General features: G+C 34.2%; 1 protein-coding gene across 5 annotated transcripts; it reads left to right on the top strand.

The window, feature by feature from the left end:
- Positions 1–2,333: 2,333 nt before the first annotated feature.
- Positions 2,334–10,360, top strand: LOC148875739 (protein ULTRAPETALA 1-like). 5 transcript variants are annotated; one of them, XM_088965204.1, is made up of 4 exons: positions 3,486–4,319; positions 4,990–5,088; positions 5,372–5,696; positions 9,937–10,360. In XM_088965204.1, the coding sequence occupies exons 1-4, from the start codon at positions 4,112–4,114 to the stop codon at positions 10,109–10,111; spliced, it is 807 nt and encodes a 268-aa protein (XP_088821330.1). In that variant the 5' UTR covers positions 3,486–4,111; the 3' UTR covers positions 10,112–10,360. The 5 variants fall into 5 exon arrangements, with proteins under 5 accessions (XP_088821334.1, XP_088821331.1, XP_088821333.1 ...); XM_088965206.1 differs by having other exon boundaries at positions 4,990–5,043; XM_088965208.1 differs by lacking the exons at positions 3,486–4,319; positions 4,990–5,088 and adding an exon at positions 2,334–2,700.
- The last annotated feature ends 1,271 nt before the right edge of the window (positions 10,361–11,631 follow it).

Genomic DNA, 11,631 nt, shown 5'->3' on the forward strand with positions numbered 1-11,631 from the left:
AATTTAGTAGAGAAATTCTCTCATAAACTATCTCTAATTCCTATTTATCCTCACCCCCACTTTTTATCTACATCTATCTAAAGAAGGGGTCAATTAAAAAATTTTAGAATTATTTGAATATTATAACAAAATTATATACTAACTTTAAAATATTTATTCAAAACATAAAATTAATTATAATAGGTTTAATAATATTCATATTATTAATAATTCTATATTTTTATAAAATTTATCATGAAATTATGTAGTAAGAATATAAATTATAAATTTATGAATTATTCAATTTAAATGTTATTATAATAATAAAAAGTAACATTAAATAATAAAGCATTACTTAAATATTTCAATAACTAAATATCTTAAATAACAAAAATAAAAAATATCTAAATAATTATATAACAAGATATTTAAAATTACGTAATAACTTTAAAATAAATAAAATTCAAATAATGAAAAATTTTCAATAATTTACATATTATTTAAATATTTAAATTACGAAATATTTAACATGATAAATTTCAAATAGTTAAAATAACAAAATCATGTAATAGATTGAAAAAATTTCTTAAAAGTAGAAAAATAATTATAGTAGATTTCATAATATTCATATTAATAATAATTTAATATTTTATAAAATTAATAATGAATTTTGTACTAATAGTACTAATTTTAATTTTATGAATTTTTAAATTCAATAAATAATGAATATTTTAAAAATTGAAATAACAATATCATTTAAATTAATAAATATTATTGTAAGTAACTAATTTCACTTATATCAATTAATAATTATAAAAAAATAACTTTCAAAAAAATAATATTTATTGGTAATAATTTTACGATAATAGTGTATATTCATAAATATATATACTAAAATTAATATTTATTGTATTTTTTATAAATGTATTTTTAATAATTATTTGTGAATCTATTTTTATTATGTTATTTGACATAAAATTGTCAATAATTATTGCAGATTAAACAACTATTATTTAACTTTTGAAATTTAATTTATTGGTTTTTTGTTATAAATTTGTTTTTAGTAATTATACATTTTTTATAATTTATGATTAATATTTATTTGATATTAAACTATTATTTGAGATTACACTATTTGTTAACTAATTCAATATATTTTCAGTATTAATATTTTCAATAGTTGTGTATTTTTGTAATAAATTTTCAATAACTGTTAGAGATTAAACTATTAATTTTTTTTTTTAAGTTAGTACTGTTTAAGGATTGGTTTAGTTTGGTTGTAGGCTGTGTTGCCTACCAAATTGACTTGGTTAGTTTTTGAGTTGTTACCCAAAATTGAATGACCATTAGTGAAAACTTGTCAACTTGGGTTAACGTTTAAGCTTAAAAATAAAAAAGTGGTATTATTAAAAATTAAAATTATGTTTTATAATTATTAATTGGTATAAGCGAAATTACGTTTCGATTTGGTTTGATTGTTCAAAAGATTTAAGCTTAAAAATTAAAATTACGTTTAATAAATCATAGTGGTATTATTAAAAAATAAATTAAAAAAGAATTAAATTTATGATATAAGATATTTTAGACTAAGAAATATGAGAATTTTTCCACTTTTTTGTATTAAAAAAATCATTTTTAAAATATAAAATATTAATATATTTATATGGTTGGGTAGGTTAAGTTTTGTTTGGTTTACAAATGACCAAACCAAAACCGACCTAACTTAATCGGATTGGAAAATTGTTGAACCAAAACCGATTGAAAATACTAGAAAATTGACCAGCCCGATTTGAATTCAATCAAATTATTTGTTAAAAAATAAAAAATAAAACAATTATATACTCATATATTTCTGCTGTTTAACTTTCACTTAACAAAGACCATGATCCCTCCTAATTATTATATAAACAATTACATACTTTTATATATTACTATTATTTATCTTTAACAATTGTATATATATAGATCCTCAACACACAACAATACAATATAAAAACATAATTGCCACCCTAAATATATCCCATCTAAAAGGGAGGATGCATAAAAATATCAACATAATCATACACACTCAACCATGTGATTTTGGTGGTATTATTTTAATTTATTTCTCGAAGACTAAATATAAATATGAAATTATCTCCAAGGTCTAACAATCATGTGTCAACATGGGATTGGGCCTTGTAAAGTTACATGGCAGGTCCAATAATGAAGGGTGGCTAACAACCCGTGTGACCTTCTGAGCATTTGCCAAGTGGCAAGTTATGAGTCCCATCATGTTTTAACCCAAAGTGTTAGACTATGGATTTTAAAAGCAACAAATTAGGTAGATATTCTTTCCGTGAAGCCTTTTACTTGGCTTTTTTAAGACCCCTCCACTTTCTACCGTGGAGTTCATGCAATGGCCAAATAAAAACAAAAAAGGAAGAGAGAGAGAGAGAGAGAGAGGATGCACATGGGCATGGGCCGATGGGCAAACTATTATTCCCTGTTGATCTGCTGGTTTCTGAAAGGTGAAATTAGCAATGGAACACATGTGTGTGTGATCATGCAGGACGACAACACCTGGCTCCCATTGGGTTGGATGTACCCGAACCCGTTCCAATCATTAACTGAGCTGAAATCGCCAACTCGAGTAGAAGAAACAGAGGAGCATGGGCGATGGAGTGGCGATCGGTTGGGACGTGGGAGCACTCTCACTCAGACCAGATTCGGTGGTGAGTGGTGAGTGGTGACAGTGAGAGCCTGAGCCTCTCTCCTCTCTCCTCTCTCCTCTCTCTTCTCTCCATCTTTTGGATTTTGGCACTGATTGGTTTCAAAGTTCAGAGAATAAAATAGGGGATAGGGAACGTTTCTCAATTTTCGAGCCCAAAGGAGTGAAACACGAGGAGTTGCTCCTCGGCAGGCGCGTTCCTGCTGCCTTATCAATCTCTCGTCGTCGTCGGTGATACTGATGGCTTGGCCGCGCCGTTTGGTAAGATACCAAGTTAGGTTGGATCCAGCTGTTGTAGAATCCCTCTAGGCAAGGCGGAATTCTTGAACTCGAAGCTCGACCCTTTTATGTCAAAGAGAAATGAAGAATAGAGATGGTAGGTGCATGCACTGCACAGACGTCCATTAGAATGACCGTCAATTGTGCATCGAGTCGAGCTATCAGATAATAACAGGGCTGTAAAAGATAAAAACTTGAGTCTGAGTCTGAGCCTGAGCCTGGTGAATTACTTCAAGGAAGAAAAAGGGTTTCATTTTTTCGTTTTTTTTTTTTTTTTGATGAAATTGGTTGTTTAGACTTGTTAATGCATATTTATTGTAGGAATTAGGAGGGGAAGGACTGAAGAGGGAGGCGGGCGGGTGAGTTGGTGGAAGTGGAGAGGGACTTTTTGTAGTTTATTTATTATACACGCAGTAGGCTTTTTGGGAAGTTGTGGCCCAAAAACCAAGTTTGATTTTTGAAGAAAGACACATCACACATTGCATAAATTGAATGAGATTGTGATTTGGGAGGAGAAACTAGAGAGAGAGGAGGGGGGAAACTGGGAAGAGAGATGGGCAAAATTCAAAATAACGAGACATGGTAATAGTAAAAAAGTACGGTTTCCGAAAAACCTCGTCTCCTTCCCAAACCGAAACCTGATTTCTTCATGTCATGTCATGCAAGTAGCAACTAGGAAGCTCCCAGCCCGGCCTTTACCCACGACATTTGTCAATCCCGTTTTGGCTAGCTCACGGCAAATCACAGCCCGCAAGGCGCAACTAGAAGCTGCATTTCACCTCCTTCCCTCCCCCTCTTCATCTTCTTCACGTTTCCTCTGCCAGATCTCTCGCACCGCGCATCGGGGATGTGCGTTTGTTGAGATTCTCCTTAACGGGTCTCCTGGGTTATCAGAGATTTTAGACATTTTTTTTAGGGTTGAAGAGGAAGTGGTCTATATACAACTTGTTTGGGAGATACCCAGTTCGTTTTTAGCGTGGTTGTTCGTTTATTTATTTTTTCATGTTCTCCCCAAATTTATGAGAATGAGTTGTTTGACTCGTCGTTTTTAGTGGGCTTTTGTGGGTTTTTTCTGTGAGAGATCTAGGGAGGTTGTTTCGGCTCTTCTGAGTCTCTAGAGTCTGGTAGTTTTGAGCGGGAGGCATGGAGAATGGTATTGCGAAAGACGGTGCTTTCATGTTTAGCGACGAAGAGTTGGGTGAGATAAGTGGATTGAGGAGAGGAGGAGATTATATCGAGGTGACGTGTGGATGTACGAGCCATAGGTATGGTGATGCTGTGGGGAGGCTTAGGGTTTTCGTCGGAGGTGATCTCGAAATCAGCTGTGAATGCACCCCTGGTTGTCAGGAAGGTTAGCTCATTCTGTTTTATCTTTCTATCTCATTTTTGGTCTTCTTTCTGGGTAATGGGTCTCTCGATTTATATGCATGTTAGATGTCTTTATCTGTCTCATACACTGTTCAACGTCATGATGACTTCTGTTTTTTTAATCTGTTTCAAGCTTTGAACGATTTTACTTCTTCTTATACATGTAAGTGTATGTAGATTTGTCCAAGTGATCCAGCTTTTTTCGATCTTATGTAAACGACCATATGCTATCTTTCTTGTTCATATATTAATTTGTTGCTTTATGGTTGGTATGATATTGTGAGGTTCAAAAACATGGTTTATATGGGCTGGAGTTGAGTAAAGAACCAATTTTTTTCCTTTTTGACTTGGTGTGGTGGGATCTAAACTATGACATTCTTTTCGATCATAATATCTTAGGCTCGACATCAAAAGATTGACTTTTGACTCGTGATCCCGGTGTAGAAGAAGAATTAGAATCGTGGGTTGTTGGTTTGATATCTCAAATTTTGATCGCTTGGTTTAAGATGTTATTCTTTACGCCCGTTTCGTCTTGGGGAATTTTTATGATAACGCGGGATGGTGTTTCTCGGTTTAGAGGCTCTCTTCCTCCTCGCTCTGATGGCAGTGCCATCCGGTGTTGGAGTTGATGTCATTTCCTCATCTTCATGTAGATTTTGATCTGGACTGGTTGAAGGCTGATACAACTGGAGCATTTTATCCTTCAGGTATAGCTGTACATTGGAAATGTCAAATTGACTTCTTCCAAGCAGGTGGGTTTATCGCTGGTTTATTTTTGTGATAATTTGTCGTGATTGCTTCCTGTCCTGTTCATTGTCAGGTGGGTATGTTTGTGCCTGTAGATTTAGAGGTGTACATCTCATTTACTCCTACTGCTCCACTCCAATATGCAAATAAAAAAGGAAGTAGAAAAGAAGAAATATGTACTCCATTATACGTTGCTCTTCTCTTTAAAAAAGTCAAGATTCCTTGATGAGTACTTTTTCAGACTACTCTTGGAAGTTCTAATTGATAATTGGCTGCTTTGATTACCAGATAAGCTAACTCCAGCTGCTTTTGAGAAACATTCTGGACGAGAGACTGCAAGGAAGTGGAAGAGCAATGTGTGGGTGATGGTGGATGGGGAGAAGGTTCCACTGTCAAAAACTGTGCTGCTCAAATATTACAATAAAGCATCTAAAAATGCCAATGGTAGTCATAAGTCCCACAATGGACGACCTTGTCATCGGGATGAATTTATTTGCTGTACAAGGTGTAACAAGGAGCGCAGGTTCCGTCTCAGGACCAAGGAGGAATGCCGGGTTCATCATGATGCTTTGGCCGATTGTAGCTGGAAGTGTTCTGACCTGCCATATGACAAGTAAGTTTAACCCAATGCTTGTCTGGGTTGTACTGGACCGACAACTACAAGTTGTTCTTATAAAATGAAGAGTTTTGGATAATTTAAGAAAATTTGTTTGTTGACTCATTAAACTTTTATTGCAGTTTTACATCCACCAAACACTCACTTAAAATATTGATAATTATAAACATAATGCAATAATATTTGGAAATTCTGATTTAAATTTTCTCTTAAAATAGCTGTTTGTAAAAAAGTTCACCTTATGCATACTTTGCTGATCTACCTTTTATATTTGGAAGTTACAACCTTCATGGCACTTCATGGTTGGACAAATATATCCTTGGAAACTATTTTCATTACTGTAGTCTTTGTGTATGGAGATGTTTTGGTGTGTAATTCTTCACCATATTTTTATCCTGTTTTCAACACATACCTTCCAAAGTTGTTCCCTCTTTGCATGCAATGATACAGTGGCATGGGTATATTTTATGGTATTACATTACTGATCCTTAACCTGAAAATATCAGTTTTCAATGTGCATTAATTTCTCTTTTACATTTCAATTTGTTTGAGATAAGGATGCAAGTCTTCTTTCTGATCAAGTGATGATTCACAAAAACAGATCTCTGTGAAACTGTGAAGGCTCATTTTTGTGGCTTTTGTTATTTTTCATCGGATGGTGAGGTGTGTCAATATCCTCTGTTTTTCCATGGCTTCCTCCATACGAGTACAAATGTATGTGTATGGGCTTATGGATGACCCAGATTTGGTAGAATGGACTTGGTCTATCACCATGGCACTTGGAATATCTAGCAACATTTGGCATCATAATATGTCTAAAATATAGGGATTAATGATCTAGATACATTGCTTACAGCCCAGAAAAATAACCTAGAATCGTGTACTCTCTAATGAGGCTATTTGCATTCTGCAATTCTCCATAATACAGAATTAATTTAATGTTTCTGAATACAATTGGATATAGGCATCAATTACTTGGGGGGAATTTAATGTTTAGTTCTTCTTTAGATGGTTGTGAATGGCTCTTTATAAGTTCCTTCTTTCTCGACTCTTGTGTTATGGGCATCAGAGGCCATTACTAGACAGATGGGGAATAGAGGCTGATCCTCCTATTCCTGTAGATGTAAATTTGGAGATATGCTTCTTGAACTCGTTGCATCAGAGACCTTTTGTTACTTCTTAGTTGTGCTCACCCTTGGTTTGAAAACTCAAACTTTGATTGAACAGTGGAGTTAAGCCCTGAGCTTATGTTTTTAACTGGAAATTTGATAGGTTATAGTGAGAAGATAATTTTATGTATTATGCTTCTCTGTGATTGAACTTGTCACTGCTAAATTATGTTCTTTATCATGGGCTATCCCATTTCCAACTTTTGATTTATTGGAAATCTTTTTTTTTTTTGAATATCATTAATGTGATATGTTTAGCTTAACAGAGTCTGTAATGTGCACAAATCCCAAAACTTTTGAGGTTACTGTTAGTGATATGCAATTTCTGCACACCAACTACTACAAGGACAGCTTACTTTCTGGATTAATTGGCAAACAAAATGGTTGCACACCTGGATATTTATTTTCATATTTTTTTAGGGTTCGAAAGTTTGTCTTGAACGAAGGCTGCTCGTCTGACTTGATTGATTTGCCCTCTGAAGACTTTTATTTTACATGGGGATCTCCAAGGCTTTAGAAGAGTTTATGGTTAGAAACACAAAGATATATGCATACCATGTTAATATCATGGAGGAACATCATACAACAAATCCTTATTCTGTTAAGTGTTTTGATGATAAATTCTTTGGTTAATAGAGGAGATGACTTTTTATTTATATACATACCATTTCATGTTAAGAGTTCATTTGTGCTATCCTATTTGTTATCTTGTAGTAGTTCATTCTTTTATTTTGATCCAAAATGGAAGAATTAGCTGAGGGAAAAGTATATGTAGTTTAGCATGTTTTCATCGATAAATGCCAATAACATATGAAAAATGAAGCAAGTAGGTGTTAAGTAAAACATGTTTTCATTTTAAAATCAGAAATTTAATTTGAATTACTATGCCTGGGACATTAAAAAAAAGTAAAAAAGGAAAGAACCACCTGTTTTTCAACATGTTCATCAGTGAAAATTTAGAGAAAAAAGATATGATCCCCTTGATTGAGATAGCATTGAAATGGCAGGAACTTCCTACAGCAGTGAAGTGATACTTTGGACTTTGGTCCTGCTTTAAATTTCCAAGCTATATAAATTATAGATTTAGCTTTATTTCTTTGGACCACCATTCTGAATGAAGGGGTTTCAAAAGGTGATCAAATGGTAGAGGAAAGATGTTTGGTTGTCCTGTCCTTTAAGTTTGTTATTGTTTACTCTTAACAGTGAAATACAGATAAAAAAGCAAGCATCTGAAGCTGAATGATTGGCAAATATTTTTAAATATCACTGTTCAGCTTTCTAGAATCATATGATTATTCTGTAGTTACATTAAAGTGTCCCTTCTCTAAACAGAAAAATAAAGGTTGTTACTGGCCATAATGGTGGCAAGTTGGGTTGTGTCTAAATATTTATTGTTTTGACATGAACAATTTTAGGTATGAGTATTTTGCTAGATGCAGCATGGGTTTAAAGAAGTATATAGGCATGAATACATTTTGATATCAATGTTTAAAGGCTTGCACTTTGATATCACATGCCTGACCAGCAATATCCTTATTTATTTATTTTTTGCCTAACAGAGAAAAAAAGAAATTGTGTCTTTTAGTTAAGGTTCAAAATGGCATAACGTATCTGTGTGTATCGAATGATATGTTTCAGTTTTTCAACCCATGAAAAAATTAAATACTGAGATTTAGTATAAATGGCCATATTTGATGTTTAATACTTTTCCTCATTGGAGCTGACAGTTTGTTCTTTATTATCCTGGATGCTATATCTGGTTTTTCTATTTTTGAAGAAAAATGTGCTTGTTGTTTATCTCTGGATAGCTAGGGATTGGCAGGACATCATGGGAGCTACACTTTCAGCTTAGGTGTTACTGCTAGGTTTCCAGTTATCAACAGGAATAATCTTCTGGGTTTTTAGGTTGCTTCTGGAGTATATATCTTTATGGAAAGGACTATATTGATTTTTTCTACTTAAATTCCTAGAACTAGATTGAATGTTATTAAGATACCTATCCTCATTACATTTTGAACATTACAAGGTTTTACCATGAAAATAATCTCTGGTAAAAAGACAGACATAAGACACTGTCCAAAACCCATATCCAGTGCCTGACATGGTGAATCCTGGATTGCTATAGAGCTTGCTGCTCATGTTATGAGATATGTTGCCATAGTATGTATGACTTTTAGTTAATCTAATTGTAAATAGTAGTTCAAAACAAGAGATCTCTTATATATAAATTGATGAGACGTAACAGGAAAGAAAGAAAAAGCTTCTTCCATTTCACCATTTGTATGACACTGAAGGATTTCATAAAATTGTGTGATGATTATGCTTTTTAGCTATAATAATTCCTTTGTACCATATTTTTCAGCTAGTGATTTCATCAATTTCCTATTTAGGATTCTGATTAGATTTTTGTTTCCTACATTTTAAGAAATGACGTCTTTATGCCTCTGGATCAGAACCCCTGTTTCATTTTTTTTTGGATAATTATACCCTTGTGTCAGTATTTTGAGGGCTAGCAAACTTAATTTACATAAGGGGATCTTTTCAATATCTTATTTCTCACACTAATTAACTTCTCATTTTGTTGGTGAATTTATGTTTTATCCAAATTTTGGAATTTTTTATACTTTCTAAATTATTAAAATGCCTTATGAAAAATTATTGCCTGATCAGGAATCATTGGGGGCATAACTAGGAACTTCATGCATATATTTGCTTCTTTTTGCATCTATTGATATCAGCTTCTCATATTGGATTCATAAACACTATGAAAGTTAGTTTATGTTTTAGCCTTGTTGCCATTTGGGTGTTTATCAGGTTTACCGTTAATCTGGATGCTTATGTGAGCCCTTTTCATGTGTACCTTGTGAAACAGGATTTCACCTGATGAATATTTTCATTCACTTGCGTCTTTGGGCTCTATGCATCAATTGACTTGTCACATTCCTTTGTTTTCATGAACACAAAATGCCGGTTTATATTCTGTACTTGTTAATATTTGGGTGTCTGTCTATCTGTTTGTCTGTCCATATTCTGAGTCAACCTAAACTTTTTTATTTTTGGCATTTCAGAATAACCTGCGAGACCGATGAAGAACGAGCAAGTCGTAAAATCTACAGGGGTTGCTCTCGTTCTCCTACTTGCAATGGATGCACCTCTTGTGTCTGCTTTGGATGTGACATCTGTCGATTCTCAGATTGCAGCTGCCAGACTTGTGTTGATTTCACACGGAATGCAGAAACCTAATCCCCCCTTTAATTGAGACATTCGTTTGATTTTTGGTGGGTAGTTAACAATTCCTATTTTTGCACTGCATAGGCCCCACCCCATTAAAGAAAACCTTCAAACTTCTTATCAAGTTTCTAGTTGAATTCCTAGTACTCGAGGTCAAAATTTGATGATCTCGGTTACTGGTTTTGGACTTGGAAATGTTGAAACTGTTCTCTCCATTAGTAATTTACTGGAGCAAATTAATATTCCTTATTCATTTAGAAATTACAGAATGTTGATGACATGGCAGAAATAAAGATATCCAAGAGAAAAATGTCAGGAATGCATCTTTCTAGATTCTAACGGGGTTGTCAGTGATTAAGTTGGTAGATTTTTACAGTTGACTCCTTTTTGCCAACTTGGCATTAAGAGGGTTGTCCCAACCCAAGTTGAAAACACTCGAGCTGCTGTTTGATAACTACTGTGACCTGTTACTTAACCAAACGATTCATTGCTTTTGTCTCATAAATTCATCAAGTGATCAAGTTGGGGTGATTAAAGCCCCGGGAGGGCTTCAGCTTTGATTGAGAGGAGTTCACATTGGCGCCCCACTGGCTCTCCACATACACATCTTAGCGTGTGTATTGAGAACATCTCACGTACTTGTTATTGGGAGATGTTCCCAATACACGGTTGGGATGTTGTGGGGTGCCGATGTGAACTCTTATTGAGCTGTATTGACTGCACTGTGTTGAAGAAGCTATTGAAATTAATTTTACTGGAAAGTTCATTTATTAGCTCAATCAAAGTGTATTCTGAATGCCCGGTTTTTTCATCAAACACAACTCCAGTTTCCAAGTGGTGTTCATCTTGCAAACCTGTAAGCTGCTGCGTGAAAGCCCTCCCATCTGGCATTAAGGCTGCATTTCATTATGTCACTTCCGCTAAGCCACTGAAGCTGTTATCAGTCCATGCTGTATATGATGAAAGTCACGATTTTTCATTGAGTTGTTTGAATGTGTGTTTCTAGCTCAGGCAACGAATGGCTCAGAAGGATGATCTCTGATGTTTGGTTTCATTGTCGTGAACACTAATTCAGCATTTTACGTAGACATTTTTCATCTTATGTGGTGCAATAGTGTCACTCCAACTGTCAAAAGCATTTAAAAAAACTAATTTCAACAGCTTTTCTCATTTTTTAAGATGCATGTCATACTAAATACCAAACCTCAAATTGCATGTAATGACTGAGCGACTTGAGTCCCTTTGAATTGCACCACAGATGCCATCTCTGTTATTTCCTGAAAAAAGTCCGAGATAGATGATGTTGTTCATTAATGGCATCATAGGTGTTTACTGCGTTAAAAATATTTATTTTGGACAAAGGAGAGAACAAAAGCAAAATTCACATCAGAACCTAGAAATTGAATCGTCACTCATCACCATTAGCTGAACAGCCAGCATCAGTCTTAGGGACCCCACCTATTTGAAATTGACAGTGAGTTGGATTCCACCTCTGAAAGCAGCAACCCGTCCAGTTTAAGCATATCAAATCC

Source organism: Nelumbo lutea, chromosome 1 (genome assembly GCF_056320005.1).
Source record: "Nelumbo lutea isolate HS-2025 chromosome 1, American lotus-T2T, whole genome shotgun sequence".
NCBI classification, from domain to species: domain Eukaryota; kingdom Viridiplantae; phylum Streptophyta; class Magnoliopsida; order Proteales; family Nelumbonaceae; genus Nelumbo; species Nelumbo lutea.

Bases quoted from the DNA above. Each gene is read 5' to 3' on its own strand.
- LOC148875739 (XM_088965204.1), top strand. From the start codon at position 4,112: ATGGAGAATGGTATTGCGAAAGACGGTGCTTTCATGTTTAGCGACGAA. The intron at 4,320-4,989 runs GTTAGCTCATTC...ATCTTCATGTAG, and splicing joins CACCCCTGGTTGTCAGGAAG to ATTTTGATCTGGACTGGTTG. The intron at 5,089-5,371 runs GTGGGTTTATCG...TTTGATTACCAG, and splicing joins AATTGACTTCTTCCAAGCAG to ATAAGCTAACTCCAGCTGCT.